The sequence below is a fragment of the Poecilia mexicana genome, unplaced genomic scaffold (assembly GCF_051168715.1).
Source record: "Poecilia mexicana isolate PSO_F unplaced genomic scaffold, ASM5116871v1 scaffold_3, whole genome shotgun sequence".
In the NCBI taxonomy this organism is placed as follows: Eukaryota; Metazoa; Chordata; class Actinopteri; order Cyprinodontiformes; family Poeciliidae; genus Poecilia; species Poecilia mexicana.
In genome coordinates, this window is record NW_028263372.1 from 30,997,897 (window position 1) to 31,015,681 (window position 17,785).

At 37.6% G+C, this 17,785-nt stretch overlaps 1 protein-coding gene across 1 annotated transcript in view; it reads right to left on the bottom strand.

The window, feature by feature from the left end:
• Nucleotides 1-16,313, bottom strand: part of hcn4 (hyperpolarization activated cyclic nucleotide-gated potassium channel 4) — a 67,804-nt gene extending 51,491 nt beyond the window's left edge. Inside the window, exon 1 of the mRNA XM_014994343.2 lies at nucleotides 15,640-16,313. Coding sequence (XP_014849829.2) covers nucleotides 15,640-16,313 — 674 coding nt within the window. The remainder of the gene's footprint in view (nucleotides 1-15,639) is intronic.
• Between the last annotated feature and the right edge of the window lie 1,472 nt (nucleotides 16,314-17,785).

Genomic DNA, 17,785 nt, shown 5'->3' on the forward strand with positions numbered 1-17,785 from the left:
AATTCGATTAAATAAAAACTAGGTTGTTAGTACAATACCTCAAACCAAAAAACTATATATATATTGGGCTTCTTTGGTCTAAAAAAATCCCAGTTCCTGATTATGCATTGAGTTTAAATGGAATACAAAACAGTTTGAGTTTTTTTTCTTTCACAGACAACAAATGTATAATATTTGTTATATTCTAACAATCAAAGCTGCACAGCAGTTATTGTGAAGTACTATGGACCAAATAAACTCTTTCATGCTTCCTATATTGCCAGGTGAAGAGCAGAACATGTCTTTGGATTGCACATGGAGGAGCTTTGAAAAAAGTGACAACCGCTGGGATGCAATCCGCCTTCAAATGCAGCCCTCTGTGGATGCGGCCCCTGAACTGGGACACAGCTTACGTGTGTTTATAGTGTGCCTGCTGACTCACATGCACATGTTTGTCTGCATATAAGAGTGACTACATGTTTGTGGAGAAGTATAGAGAGGAATCTCCCGATTTCTCCTTTTCATTCTTGTGGTTACCTTTTAATGGAGGTCAGTCCAGCCAAACATAGCCAGGATCCATTTACTGTGTTTTATTATGCAGTGGAACCCTGATACTGAGGAGTGTTCTTCTATAAATACAGTTGGACAAGAAAGGAAAGTTGGCAAAAAAAAACAAAAAAACATATTTTTGAGCTCACCTCAGATCCCTGTGAAGGAGTGTGACTGGAAATGACATGTCATAAAATCCAACTAAACTCTCACACAGAATGTACCAGTATTAAGCAAAATTACATTTAATTTGTTAAGTACCAAGGTAACGACTTAAACAAAGAGGCTACTCATTCCATATGTGCTCAACATAAAGTTAGACCATTTGAAAATTCAAACATCATGAAAAAGACTATATCATATGACCATAGAAGAAACTTTTATAAAATAAAGCCCCCCAAAAAACGCTGAGCATGCACAGTTGCAAAACAGCTCCTACAAATCGTGCCATGATGCTCAGAGTCTGGTAGCAGTGACATTTCACCGTCTGAAGAGATGGAGCCACAGCACACTCTACTCTCTAGTGGAGTGACCAGGGACAGGAGGAACATGTTGACACTCTTAAAGTGCCTCTTACTACATGATAAGCCTCTCTCCTTCTCCTCACCCGGCTGGTCTTCTACCTACAAGGAACTGTAAGAGTTCCCTCACACAACCCGACCAAGACGCAAGCTCACTTCTTAGAGTAGCCTAAATTTAAACTGAGAAGTTTCAGAGAAATTGAATAAATATGTGTTAAATATACTGGGAATATTACATCAGTTCTTAGCTCAAGAACAGGTGGGCATGTGTAAAAGAAGATATTTTAAAATTCTGCTATTGGTCTACCAATTTCATGTTTGACCCCACTTAGCCTTGCAGTGTCATGAGGGGGCTGTTGGTTATCTCCAGAAATCATTGGACAAGAAGGTGGGCACATCCTGGACAGGTTGCTAGTCCATCGCAGGGCAACACAGACACAGAATAAACAATCGCACACACACACACACACACACACGCGTACACACACACGCACCCAAGAACAACTTTGGATTGCCGTGTGTATGAGTTTTTTCCTTACACGGGGGGTGCATAGGCCTGGGTGACGGGCAGGGTACACCCTGAAAAGGTTGGTTAGAAATAATACAAAATAAATTCAAAATTTCAAACCTAGTCATGTTTTTAAAATCGTTGAACCTGCATATTATATAATCTTTCCACACTGGAATAGTGAGTCAAGCCCAATCTTAGCAATAACATATTCTTCTTGATCAAATTATTCACATTCTTAGATTTGATCCCCAGTATAGAGCTAAATTGGATGTAAATTTTAAAAGAAAACAGCTAAAAATTGTAAACTCGAATAATAGCGGACAAAACCACATTAAGCCCATTGCCAAGCAACAATGAATTAATAAAGATGAATAAATAAAAAATAAGCACAAAAGGTTCTTGTGCAAAAGGAATAACTTAATTTTACATAAGATACACTTAGTCACAGAGAGAGGTAATCTTTGTCACACTTAACCTGAAAACAACTTTATAAAAAATATCTTTGTTTATGCTGTCATGAAAGAGCATAAACAAAGATTATGCTCATATTAGGTTTAAATGAGTGAGTTGGAAAACTCACACAGCAAGACTTGAGAGTCTGGATAAAAAAAAAAATCAGGTTAAAAGGGTTAATCCTATTTCTGTTTGTCACCAGTTCCAATAAACTGTCATAACAGCTCTGCCCTTGCCCTGCACCGCCAACAGGCACAGTGCATGCACATCAGTGACACTGGGGCAATGCAGTCATAGGTAGCTATATATAGGAGACACACAGTGTTTTATCAAACCTATGCTAAGAAGATTTCATCAGAGGTCGAGGAAAATCTCCCCAACCTTAGCCTAAGAGAAAACAGGGGGATTTACTAACTGCTCACAGACGGGAGAGGAGAAATAAAATCTGCTGAAGGGAGCCAAACCCACCAAACACCGCTTAAAGAGATCCATTTACAAGATTATAAGTAGACTGCTGGGGGGACATTAAAGTAAAAGACTTGTTGTCTGTGTAATATGTAAATTAAATGTAACCTGCAATATGGTTAAAGTGCAACATGTGCTTTATGGTGTTATGATTCAACACAACTTAATCCTTCTTGTTAATATATTTTTAAATCTGCGAGACTGCGAGAGCTTTCTTAGAATCAAAGCTGAGACATAAACATATCTGCCATAATTAATTAAAATTAAATTAATTAAAATACACAGGGCCAATTCAATAAACTGTTGTGTTATTGGCAAGTTAGTCAAGAAGAATCTAATTTATTATATAGATTACAGACATGGTGATATGCTTCAGGCATTTATTACCACTATTTTTGATGATTATAGCTTACAGCTATGGTTAGTTCAAAATTCAGTAAATGTGAAAATTTGAATATTATAAAAGACCAATAAAAAAGATTTTGCAGAACTGTCCTCCAATACAGTCAAGGTGATGGCTGCAGGCTTAACAGTAGAGTCACAAACACCATGTGTGGCTTAGCCGACACACTGTTAAAGAAGCTGCCTGTGTCTGAGCCCATTTGTTGAAAGTTGAGTGGAAGGAAAAAAGACACACAAGAAGGGACAACCAAAGCCTTTGGGGGATTGTGAAGCAAAGCTCATTTAAGAGTTCGATAAAGATTCAAAAGCTTTGGACTGCAGCTGCAGTCTGTGGTTCAAGTGCCACCATATGTGATGGTTCCAGGATACGGCTAAATGCTCTTTTCAGATAACAGTAAATTAACCATCTGAATATTCAAATTACAATTTCAAGCATAAACTAATTTACTTATGAGTTTGAAAATGAATTAACAACCAGGTGTGAATGATAGAAACCTAAAAAAATTATGTGTAATTGTGATAATGATAATATTCACAAAAAATATATAAAAATGAATCAGTCTTTTTACAAAACTTCTCAGCGCATACAATCAGATCCCACAAACACAAATGGGCTAAAAATAATAAATGACCCATTATCATACAGGCTAGTTTAATACATCAATTCCAGCAAGTTATGCAACTGTAAGGCCAAACAGCACACATTAATTTAATTTAAACAAACATACTTGTATACTGCTATTTGTTACGCTGCTTTGGAATCAATGATAGGATAGAAAAATGTACAATCTCTAAACCATTCTTTCACTTTTTCAGTTTGAAAATGTCATACGTTAGAGTTTCGCATTACTATATTAGAACACAATTTTATCAGATTTTTAAAATGATTTCTCCCAGGACGATAAACAGAGAAAGCAAAATTTACACTTTTCCACATTTGATTTTATCCCACTGATGGTCCTGGCTGGTCTGGAACCAATTCCAGTGGTCATGGCCATGTTTACACAGGGATTCTGGCCAGTCCGTTAGAGACAAACAGTGCTGCCAGAACAAACAACTCCGAGTGTCAGTTCAGAATCCCCTTCTCACCTAACTCTGTGGGAAGAATCAGGAGAATCTGCAGGAATTCAAAGCAACCACAGGGAGCCATCCAAACTCTGCCCAAAGCATGGCTGGGAATTGTTTAGCTTCAGGGGACAGCACTAACAAGCACCCCACTCTGCTGTCTAATTTCAAATCAGCAGAACTATAATTAAAAATTAAGCAATATAACAAACTCCACTCATATTCAAAAATAAAACAGGCAGAAAATTACAAGCTTCCAACGTGGCTATCCACTTCAAAGATGCACTCAAATAGTGCAAATTTCCACCTGTGCAGAAATGTGTCACAGGACGATGTTTAGACAGCTCAGAAGCAAACTTTTTAAAGCGTCGGATAAACTGCTATAGCGCTACATTTAAAAGTCTCCAGTCATTTTTTAATGTGAACAAATGCAGTCAGAACAATGTCTCTGAAGTAGCTAAGTCATGGTTCCTTGTATGTTTCTTTGCAGAGGGAAACTAGACTGCAAAGCAGACTATAGTCAGCAAATAAAATATAGAATTTCACTAAGCAGCAGTTATCCACCAGGTGGCCAAATGTCTTGCCTCTAACTGCATTTGTGTCTTATTAGTATATAATGTTATCTCCCTCAGGGGCTTTATTTTTGTTTAAGGGTCAAATGGCAGCAATCCTCTAGCCAAGAAAGCACCAGCCAATAATCTTTCCCTCAACCAGCTGTTGCTCAGGAATTACTGGTAAACCAAACAATGAGAGATGGATTTGTGGACCTTCTTATTACAAATTAGATGCTAAAACAATGCACAAAACCTGGATCTGGTCACTGTGTACACTGTGTACATAATCTCCACCTGGCCCTATTGCCAGCTGCACCAGTGCCTCTTTCACTGCTGATACTGGAAATTTTCAATGACACATCAAAGACTGAGATGCAGCAGAAGGGATGTGACATTAAATATTTTAAATAAATAAAGTTTAGATAAATAAGAATGCATATGACTTTATTACCAACATGCAAGGGCTACCAAGATTTAAGGAAGGTATGTAAAGTAGACCTTCAAACCTACAAAGAGTAGTAGTCATTAGATTTCCTGTCATATTGGAGGAACAATGTTTTGATAAATCCACCTGTGCATTTCGTTTATTACATCAACTTAGTAAAAAATATCCTGACCATAATTCAGCAAACATCCCTAAATCACGATTTTTCCACTACCCTTACATGAGATAAGGTTCTCACAGTAATAAAACAAGAAAGAAATAAAGGTTTTAGTGAGGTTTTGGTCACTATAGTTGGACTAAGAAAAAATGAAAGTACAGAACATTCCCTGGTGTGTTCATTTATCTGGAGTAGTGAGCACTGACCTTAGGCCTGTAAGCTTACTTTTTTGATCCACCAGACCACTAGCATCCTGGTTCGGAGGGTTAGCTTTGATGTTCAATCACTCGTGTAAAAGATGTCAGTGGTCCTACATTTTCCAAGTTCATACAAGAACTGTCTTAAGATAAATTATTTTCTAAGCTTTTGCAGTGTAATAAGGGTCATCAAACAAAATGTTGAACTTAATTTCTGATACCCTTCCACAAATGTGTTGTGAGGGACAGAATTTCATAAATCCCCGTACTGTAGCAGGATACATTCACTAATGCTTTCACTGAAGACATTTGACTTGTATGACCTGTATGTCTAGGATTGTTGTCCTGGGTCAAATCATGCTCTCCATGCCCACGAATACATTGATATTTGTGGTTGCAGTGTGAGAAAATGTTTGATATTCCAACAGGTATGAATACTTTTTGTGAGGCACTGTATGTGTTGTGAGAATTAGGACTTTTTTATTTTAGGTTTCTCAAGAGTAACAGAACATTTTTTTAATCATAAATTTAAAGGATAAAGGAAAATTAGGCTGTGTTTCATTTACCTTTAACAAAGGTTTTTTTTTATGTGTGTGTGTGTTACTTATATAAAGTTAAAAACTTAGATTACATTTTAAAAGCAAATTTATTTTAATGCATTAGCTCTGTAATTTCTACATTATTTTGACTATACTGAACACCACCAAGATTTTAATTATTACACATCAGCTTCATGGCAGCCGCCCATTTTGATTTGAAACCTGCATGGAGAAAAAGAGGACATGATATTGACTATGAAGATAGAGCTGATAAATCAGGAGTGCCACCTCGCCGTAGAGGAGACAGAACGATCTGTCTCTCACCACTGCTTGTCTCAATGCAGATATTTGTCTGTCTACTAGACACCCAGCATGTGGCACAACCAGGCCAAACACATTGATCCAAGTAAGCTTTTCCTGTAAATCGCAACAGCTACCCACCCACACACACGCTCACACAAACACACATTTTTCTGCACCGTGGTCTTAGGTCATTTTAGAGTGGCGACCCCACAGTTCTACAACACTTCACCCTCACTGCATGTTAGTAAAGTGCAAAATGTGAAGAGGTCCCCTGCTGTAAATGTCTAATTGCAAACTTGTGTACTTTGAAAATAATACTTGTTAAAAAAACTGGACTAGGGCTTTTAAGGGCTGGATTTAAATTTGTCACTAAGATTTTTGCAGTTTTTTTGTGTTTATGGCATATTAAGTGTTATTTTAAGCACCTTGGATTGTGTTGTGTATGAATGACATTACAGAAATAAACTTGTCTTTTCTTTCCTAAAAAAAAATTACAAAAAAATACTAGATTTAACCTTTCACCCATTTTACCTGTTTTTCAAAATGTCCCTGCTGCACTTTTACATTTGGTGACAATGACATCTTAGTGCACACAAATTATGTCCTTAACTATCCATAATATTAATGTTTATACTAAACACACTAAATATGGGTGTGTTAAATTTAGTTTTGATAGCACTGTGTGCAGTGCTGTGGTGCTGATTTTTGTGATTTGAATTTCTGAAACAATTCAAATGAAAAAAAAAGATATAATCAACCTTTCGTTTTTAGATCTCAACAGGTAAAAAATTGTTTCAAAGCAAAATTGTTTTCAGCAAGCAACAACAAAACTGTAAAACCAAGAGAACATAGATTCTTTCCAAAATGTTGCTAACTAACTGGACTTATCATGTCCACAAAGCTTGAAACTTATAAAGACAAACTAGATTAAGATTTAGCTATACAGTTTTGTGTTGCTGCTCAATAAATAAATTAGCAAAAAATGAGAGAACGTGTTGTAATTTGAAAGCTCTCTGAATATCAGGTTGACATTCCTGGTATTTAATAGTTCCACCAACAAACAAGAGATCAGTCTTATGCTTAGCTGAAATCCTTCTTGTAGCAAAGATGCACTGCAAGAGAAGCCAGAATGTTTCAAAAGAGCATCAGTCAACTCAAAAACTCCAATATCTGTGAGAGTGGTTTACTTTCACCACTCATTCAGGGACAAATATGTCTGCAGATCAAGAGCATTATCATATTTCAACTAAAAATAAAAAATTGTTCTGCATTTAACCCATAAATATATTTCAAGACCAAGCACTCTTACACAAAGACGCCAGAATTACTAACCCACACATAGTACTTCTGGCAAAGTCAACTAATTGCCTCCGACTTTAACCACATAATCTGCTAGTGGTGTTGACTTTGCAACATGGAGTGGGTTAGATTAAATTTAAAAGCTTCTTAATATTACCACTCTCTTGTTGTGTCTGAACCCTGGAGCAGCAAATTGGTGCCAGATTCACATCTCGGCAAACAGGAAAAAGAACAATCCAATTTCAGAAGGACAGAGTGTGTGAGAATCCACCTGAGACACGGGCAGGTCTGCGAAAGGTCAGCTCGTATGTACTGGATACAGCAAAATGTCTGGGCGCAAAAATAACTAGTGGAAGACTTTAGAATATATGCAGAGGTTGACTGTAGGTTGCAATATGTTCAAGCACAAAATATGTGTTTTATATGGAAAATTTTAAAGTTGAATCTCTGATTATAATTTTTTTTTTATCCAACTAAAGTACAAATTATAGTTGAAGATAAATAATTGCTTAAACTTGCACGCATTTGATTTGACTTTATATATATTTTTTTATTAATCCGGGAAAATCTTATTGAGACAAATTTTAAAACAGACTATACTTTGTACAATTCATATAACCAATTAACTGAAAAATGCAATTTTAACAGTAATACAGCTAAACTTGTCTAAATAGACCACCTTCAAAATGCTATTGCAATTTGATCCAAATTCTACTGAAAATATAATGCCTTTTGGTGTAAAGTTATCTGTCTAAGGAAATCCAGTCAATTACATCAATCAAGTCAATTTCTCCAAGTCGATTCCTGCAATTCATTTTTCCAATAAACCAGATTTCTGCAGCTCCACAATTCTCTTCCTGATATCTTGGCTGATCTTTTGACTTTCCCATCGTGCCAACAAGTAAGCAGTGCGTTGAATCTGTAGCCTCAAAATACATCCACAGGTGTGGATCCAATCACTTAATCTATCAGAAGTTTCCAAAGTCATGACATCAACATCCAGGCTTTCCTTCTTTGTTTAAAGGCAGTAATAGTTATCATTCTGTATGCAAACTTCTGAATTTGAAGACATGACCTAAAACAAGAGAAGTTTGCTCAAATTTAATGTCAGATAGGGAGGAAAAAAGATCTATGTCTGTTAATTCAGACATACATCTGAATAAACAGATGTCTGTTAATTCAGACATACATCTGAATAAACAGATGTATGTCTGTTAATTCAGACATACATCTGAATAAACAGATGTATGTCTGAATTAGGTATTTTTCAAATTAAGTCTACAATTATATCCACATTTTATAGATTGAAAAACATTGTTTCTCTTCAATTCTCTGCTCTCTGCCTGTCTGACTTGTAATACAATTGACTGTTTACCCCTGGTCAGTGGGACAATAGCAGATTATGAAAGGGATAAACAATTAATAATGACACAAAATGATATTCAAAAAGCAAAAATTCCAGATTTGGTTTTGGCAGATTAGTGTGGCATGTCTACCTAGACAGATTATAAATCGATGTTTTAAGGCAAAGCATTGTGAGGAAGGAAAGACATGCAACATTACATTTGTCAGGTGACCAGAATCAATCAATCAAATGTGAAATGGGTGGCGTGTTGCATTTAACAGAAAATGTTTTAGGAAGGACTTTCTACTTTCAAACCCATATCAGGTCTAATCAATCAAATTATTCACACCTTCAGATTACCATCAGTTTGTCAAGGTTAAAAGTAGTTTCTGCTCAATATAAGAAACACTAGGAAATGACACACTGCCTGGGGCAAGTAAAGCACCTGAAATGAAAAAAAGAAAAGGGATCCTAATCTTATGTGCTGATGTTACTCTGTCACGTAAGTGTGCCTGGTAGCGTTCATCCTTCCATCCTTTAACAGGCAACCTTCCACCCTTTGGCCATGTACATCCTCCCTGGGCTCCCTCCATTAAATAAATTGTGCTGTAATAATCTCTTGGCTCCTAATATCAGTAGATGAGCACAGCAGCCTATTTTGATTACCCCACTTTCAGGCCTAGCCAGAACCATCTGTAATCCCCATGTTTTGCCCTCGCTACATTAAAGAAGGAATTATTTTATGGAGACGGAAAAGGAAAGGGTGCTATTCATCCTACGCAGCTCAAAACTGCCTTTTTTTTCCTTCCCATGAAGATTAACATTGCATGGCAAGAACATATGGTTCATATTTTCACTTTGCTCTCTAAACTTTTAAAGGACCTCATGCTGACCTTTGCTTACTTCACCCTCAATCCTGCCACTACCAGAAAAAGGAAATGGGATCATTATTGTTGCAACAGAGCATGTTGCTCCGTCAATGAAAAGCTTTTTCCTCCTGTGAACCAAACGAATCAATACCAAGATACACTCTCAAATCAACTGTAATCAACCTAGCTGAACGAGAGGATGCTGATCTCATTTGTTCATAAGAATAGTACACACACACACACACACACACCCCCACACACACACACACACAATGGATATTCTCGTACCATAAGTAATCATCACTGTCTGGCGTGGATGAACGTATAGGGGTGCAAAAAGATATTCTTGAAGGAGATAGTAGCAATTCCCCCAATGTCTCAGAGAACACAAAGACTGACTTGAAAATGAAATAACTCTATCAGAATATAATATGGGAATTAATACAAACAATCCCCCAGAGGTAAATTATTCTTTTTTGTTTAATCTTTAGTGCCCTAAAAGTAAAGATGAGAAACTGGTTCATATAACCGCATGATTTTAATCAATTATCAGTAACCAGACATTCAAAAACTAAAAGTCTTTCTTCAGCTAAACCAACAAATCATACAAAAGTGCTACCATGTTGCACAGACAGAACAGAGTAGAAGTTGTGACTGAGCTTCCAGTCACAACTGAGAGGCATTGTCTTTGCAAGACCAAAGACAAAACTTCTCTCCCAGGTCTGCAAGAAGAAAAATTACGTCATTCTGTTTTGCAGACTTGATTTGGGAGTTTTTGCGGCTTGTTCTCGTCACATCCTCAGAGTAGAATTTTCTTGTTGTGTCATGTCCAACAGATATTTTGTGATTGATAAGAAATTTGAGGTGCGCATGGTTACCACACTGACAAATGCTGCACTGCTAGGTACATACGAGGACTTCCCAGGAGTTATAAAATGCCCTGGCCAGAAGGAACACTGTCATTTTTGCCACCTCAAGTAAAAGAATACACTTCTCTTTTCTAGTGGAGTATGTGCAGCCCTTTAGAGCTAAGCCCAAAGATATTCTGAGTATCCGTGAGATGTTTAAAAATGAAGACAGACGATGCACAAAAGCTGTAAAAAGCTCCTAGAAAGGAAAATGTATTTTCTAAAGAGACATGGCAGCTGTTCCTTTGGGCTGCTACTTTTAAGTAGGCTGTGAGACTTTAGCAGCTAACAGGAAGCTAAACGTATTACAGTAAAGTTGCTTTGTTCCATCCGTTTGAAGAGTCCAAACCTGTCGTTGAACATGCAGGATTAGGTCTTTATGAAAATCGCACACTTAAGATACGGGGTACTCAACAGAGAACACGTCTTTAGATGTGTAAAATGTGTAATATAAGATGCTCAAGACAGTTTAAAAGGTCAACTCTGCTATAATGTCTGTTTAAAAACAATAATGAAACTGAGTGTAATTGCAAATCTGTGTAACAAATGAAAGGCTGAATCAAAAGAAGGTTCTAAAAGGTCTCCTTGTCATTATAATAAATGAATGAATGACTAAAGGATCTAACACACTGATTTTTTTCTCAAATAGAGTTTTAGGCTGTCATTTATACACAAATGATGTTGAAGAAAAAAAACAATCTAAAATATGATATTGAAGAAAAAATCTTGTGATACAGCAGGATTATATTTTAGGGTTTACAAAAATAAAAGTTGGTGTTTTCTGTGATGCAGAGAAAAGGTTCTCCACTTTGGGATGGTTTTGAGAAATATTTTAGCTTACAATAAATAATTTTACTATTAAAGCAGTTTATTTTTTTTTCATTCATATAACAGGAAAAATTATTTGGTTGTTATTTATGACAACCAAGGACAATTCATAACCCAGCTATAATTTGAATAGGAATGATGAGGTTAACTTTTTAAACTGGCAATCTGTCTCAATTAAATATTTCTGTTTTAGCTTAATATATTCTTAAAACCAGAATTAAAACTGTATTTCTTGGAGAAATAGTAAATGGATGGAAGGATTGCTTTGACTGCTATGATAAGATTGAACTGACTGACAGACAGTTGAGCCCCACACCCAATTCTGTGAGTAGCAGCGTTAAGTTTGATCAAGCCGTTACTGTGGGGGGAAAAAAAGTTCTAATGTGCAAAATCTTCACTTCAATCTCCCTTGGGAAATTCAGAGGAGTTTCTAACAGATGTGTCCTCTGGGCTATGTATCACAAGATAATTAAAAGGCTCTTCACGATAAGACGGCTGCATCCTAATATTAGGCCTCATCGCTTGTCTAGAAACTCTACACAAAGCGGCTGCTCTGTCATAATCCTATCAAAAGACTCTGTGCAAACAGGTAGGAAAATAACAATCACTTCCTTTTTGTCATGAAGATGAGGAGCCGGTACTGGGTGGAAGAATCAAACACTAAAATGATGACAGTAGCTGTGATAGTATTAGTTTTTCTCACACTTTTAATGTACTTTTTCATGATAATGGAGATTATTACGATTATAATTGCTATTATTGTTTATCAGTAGTGGTAGGCACAATACACCTGTCTTCTTGTCTATATTGAGTCCCTCCATTTCTACTGCTTATTGTGGATGCACGCATTCAAAAACCACTGAAACAGTAGACTGCATAAGTCTAGAACCTGAATTACGCCTGCATTTGTGAGAAAAGTTAAATGTGAAGGTACCAAATGCACTCGATTGAAGTATTTGTCATGTGGCCCATTCTGTTTTTGTTCCTGTTTTAATTTTACTGGTTGTTGTAAAAGCGATTCTCCACTTAACTGACCACATCTGCTCACAATAAGAAGTTTGTTAGTATCCTGAAGCAGGCGGTTCAGCTCTGAGACTGGAATTGAGGCTGTAGATTGGATTATGATGCCATTTTTAATCTGCTTTTTTCCCCCTTGGAAGATTTGATGCCCCTCCCCTGCTTCTTAGTGTTACACAAAACTTGACAAGAGGAGATTTCGCTTAACTCCACCGCACTGATGACTCTGTGATTCTTTCTGACACTCTAATTTGAGCTTATGGAGCCCAAACTTTAAGTAAAACTTTCTCCTCTGATTCGCTTGTAGGAACTGTAATTGCAGTTACCCTTTGGCTCTTTTTCTGATAGAGTGGGATGAATGTGTCCAAGGAATGCTTCTTTTTAAAGTATGAAATATGGCATCAAACAAGATAGTCATGTTGTTTAATTTATTTAAATAATGAGCAAACGAGTACTTTTTGTCATTTTTATAATTCACTAAGCCAGTTCCTACTATATATACTGATCAACACATCTTTAATTGTACAACAGTATCCACTCCAAACAGAGAAAAGAAACTTTTTCTTTTTTAAAAAAAAAAGTTTTTTCTCTGCAGAACATATTCAAAGAAATCTACGCTCTCATCTGTTTTTCGAAATGTGGCGTTAAACAGGGTCTTCTTTTAGACATGTTGCTCAAGGACACTTCAAATCCAAAAGTCTGCGCCAAATTTCTGACCTTTCGGTATCAGGACAGTCTCCCCGAGCCCCAAATCACCCTTCTTCATGACATTTAGCACAGTGAGAAAAGGAGCAGATGGGGACAGAGGAGACATAACTAGCTGGGGGAAGAACAGGGAAATGGGCTTTGTTGCAGTACTATGCACAAACGTTGTTATGATTTTTTTTCCAAATTAATGTTAATTTCAAATATGCCTTAGAAGCTATAGCTCGGTTATCAGAGACAAACTGAAAAAGCACAATATGGACAGATAATTGATGTGAAACTGAACTGGAATCATTCAAGAATATCAAATTCATAACCCAGGTTAAGATACACTGAAATGTGGACAATCTGGACAATGCCTCTCTATTATCACCACAGTGTCCTGCAAATGTATCCATGTAACTTACACCTTTCTAGATTATGTCATGCATCAACTACAAAATTTTGTGTTTTCCCTTGATTTTGCAAAACAGACCAGAACCAATTAAGTTAAAAATGAATGACATATGGCTTTCAATTAAAAAGGAAATCTAAGAAAAATCTGAAAACAATGGTTTGCATTTAGATTCAGCTTCCCTAAGTCAGTCCTTTGCAGAATTTTGGCAGCAACTGCAAAAGCGAATTTTTAGGGGTGTAAAATTTTTCCCAATTCTTATTTATAAAGTAACTCAAGCTCTTCCTGACTCTTCCTGACTTGCCAAGGAGTCTCAACAGGGTTTAGGCTCACATATTAAATCACATCTACAAGTTGTCCTTTCTAGAATCTCCTCCACCAGAGTAACTATAGGTGTTGTGGCTGCATTTCTGATCGATGCCCCTCTTATTGAGACTGTCCATTAAAACCCAAGTCCATGTCTTGGAAGGCTTGTAGTTGTGCCCCACTATTTCCATTTTTGGAGAAGACAGTGAACTCCAGGAACCCATGCATTGTCTAAATGAGCTTGTTCATGGAGAGTTGTGAGGAAGGGCGGTGGGACTTTGTTGATGCAAGGCAGCAGAGAAACTTGAGAGTGAACTCTTTTTTTTACTAATTAAAAAAAGAAGGGAAGTAGCAGAGTAAAAGAGAGCTAAAATTGCAAGCCACACTTTTCAGTTATTTGAAAAAAGTCTGAAAACAATCTTGTCTTGTCACATTCTTCTCTTCCTCTTTATCAATTGTAATGATTTATACTTTTCTCCATGAAATGACTCACACTTTTGTACCATAAGTAAAGAAAAAGTGCAGGGGGCGTGAATACTTTTTTAAGGCATTGTACAGACTGGCCACAGAGGAAAATCCCCAACTCAACTTTTCAGGCCCAGGTCACTAAGCAGTGACTAACATGTCAAAGCAGAAACACCTAGAGAGGTCAGATAAATGTAACTATTTTCTGCTCTCAGAACAAGGCTATCTTTCTTATGGACAAACTCTCCAGGCCTATTATCCACTCGCCTTCATTTTAGTGAGATCAGTTTTTTAATAAGGTAGGAAACATACATTTGATTTGCATTACAGCTCATTATCATTACCATCATTGCTAATTAATCAGATGATCCTGTCAAATTAGACATCAGTGTCATGAAAAGGGACATTTAGATTTAGATCCTGTAACAGCATCTCTATAATATGTTTCATTTTAATACATTAAACACCGAGGGTGACGCAGTCTGTAAGGCAGTACAACTATAGTTATCTGTCTGTTAATCAAATAAATAACTGCAAGACTTAATCCATTCCAGGGGTCATTGTTTACATTACTAGCTTTTACATACAGTAAATGTGTTTAACTAAAAATCTGCTGCAGATCAATTGGAACATTTTTGTATATGCATTGGTATGTTGTAAGTTCAAAGTAAAATCCAAAAAGCAAGAATTTGTAGCAAGTCCTATAATCATCTTACAGGAAAGAACAACAAAGATAAGGCCAATAACAAACCCAAGGACACTAAACAAAAGAGCACAAAACCTGCAGAGCTTTTCTCTGACCTCCTCTGTTCAGGTTTGCTGCACAATTTGTTACTGCAGAGGAAATTGCTGTTTAATGCTGGTAAATAAATTCAAATGAAATGTAGAAACATAATGACAAATAATGAGAAAACACAATGTTGAGACTTAAATGGAGTAAAGGCCTAAAATTTTGACTGTCATATTTGGTAAATGATTTAAATGATCTACATATATTTACCAAACATGTCAAATAGATGGACTCGTTTTTCTTATTATTTGTGTATACACCAACTACAATAAAGAGGTGCTTTGTTGATGATCTAATACGTTAAGAATGTTGCTAAAGTCAGCTCACTAATTATTAGATGGGTTATTTGTAATTATCTATGAGACAACTTTGAACATGTTTGTTTTTCAGAATGAACATACAGTACCACCCAGAATTTAAGAATGAACCGCGCTCCACCTAGACCCCACAGTATCCTGAAGAAGAATTAAAAAGAAAAGAAAATAAACATCTGGGCCTGCGCAAAGCATCGACGTTACACCGTGGAGCCTCATTTCTAACATTAGAAGACCAAAAGAGGTGTCTGAAATTTACCTGAAGTCGCTGTATGGGTGAATTATCCAAAATCCGGCCGATTTGACTCGCTCTTGTTCACGTTCGACCGCTTTCTCACTTCCAAACATCCTCAGGGAGAACTTGTTGACCCCCGGTTGAAGCATCGCTCCCAGCTGCCTGTGTATGAACCCGGCTTGATATAATCCAGCGTCGTCCGGTAGAATTTGATCAATGCCATCCAACTTTATAAAACCCGCCTGCTGGTCTGGAGGGTCGGTTTGGGCGCCACCGCTGGCACCCTGCGCTCCTTCATCCGGCTGCTCGTCGCCGATCGCCCCAGGGGGGCTCTCCTCGCTCGGGGTGACATCCCCCTCGGTGATGAGGCGTCTCGCCTCGGCCGAGTCTGAGTCGTGTACATGCCGACTGGTGATGGACGAGAGGCTGCCTCGAAATCTCCGGCAGTCCCCATTTGAGCTAGTCTTCAGTGGTCTCCCCATGTCCGTCTCCATGATCACAGACTCCCCACTTTTGGTCTCACCGATGCCTTTGCAGCTTACCCCAGAGGTCGGCGACGGCAGAGGCTTCATCCTTATACTCTTCCTCCGGGTGTCCTTGTCTGCGTCTTCCCCTTCGCCCATTATGGATGCCTTCTGTCCAATGTGCTGTGGCAAACTGTAGAGCCTTTTACGCATGGATGAGTGCAACCTGTCCATTATGACATTGAGACACAGGGGAGGAAATTAAATAAATCCAGGGTGTATTGTAACGAACACATCCAGCATCCCCGCGCCCCGCATCTGTTTGTGAGAGCGATTAGACTGGAGCTAATCGGAGTCCCTGAAATCCCGCTACACATGACAAGAAACGCCGTGACTCCACTGAAACAGACGAGAGACACTCATTCTGATCATTAGACTACCTGACTGCTCGCATATGTCCTCACGCACAGCCTGGGCGGTCCGCTTGGCCACTGCGTCCTCAATGTGCATCTTTGTGGCGCTCCGACATTGTGCGCAAAAGTGGAAAAAACTGCCTGAAAGTCACCTTAGCGTGACATGTGAAAGATGTGCGGGCGGACGTTGGGATGGAGACCTGGGAAAGGTCATGCACGTCGAAGGATGCTCTCCTAACCAGAATCCCCCCGCCAAGCTGCCGCTAGAACAACGCAACAAAATCACGCAAACATACAGTAGAGCGTTCCAAGGAGCGCTGACATCACTGATCTATAGTCAGGTTGCGTTTTGGTGAATTGTGAATATTCATGCTGCTGATCTATTGGGTTGCCATAGGAGCGAGAACTGCAAATAAGCTCAACCCACCTTGTTTAAAGGGGAAACGCTCTCCCCATTCTTAAAACGCAACCCTGTTAAGTTGAGCCTACAGGTAGCCAGGCGAGCCCTTTGTTACAGCCTTCCATGGGCTTCACTGTGAGAGCCAAACCGTTTTCTTTTAATCTATTTTTTTTCCGCTCTAATCTGCTGCGTGAAATTTCTTTTGAAGTTAAAATGATCTGCGATGATTTGGATGCAGGCTCTCTACAAATCCATACACTCTAAAAAAGGTTCAGAGGGTTACTGGGTAAAGCTTAAAATAACAACATGAAAATGAAAATGTGTTACATGGAAACAAGTCAAGCATCTTATGAAATAAGCATAATAATTTACAGCACTGAAGCCTATCAATATATAGCACATAAACAAATCTTTCATTGGTTGTCTGAGAAGAAAATCTATTTTATTGCTGAGGCAAATCTCATAAAACAGTGGCATCATAATGGATTCACAGCCTGCTTTTTCCACATTACCTTACCCTACAGTTTTGTATTAAAAAACTGATTTGATTTTTTTTAAAGCTACTCAAAATAGTCATGTTAAATAAATTAGAACATGTCTTTTTCTGAAAAGTATCTTTTGAAAATAACTCCTAGCAAGTTGTTAAATATATTATTCATTGAGCCTACAGTTGTGTTTTTAATGGTCTCATATATTCAAATTTTATGTGTCATGCTTTCAATAACTAAGTAGAAATTCATCATAATTAACAGAAATAAAGGCTTTTAAACATCCATCTGTGCGCAATCAATCTATATGATGTTTCACTTACTGAAAAAGCTTCTGAAATAAAAAAGGACTTTTCAGTAATATTCAAATTTATTGAATGGGTCTGTTATTGTTACAAAGTAAGA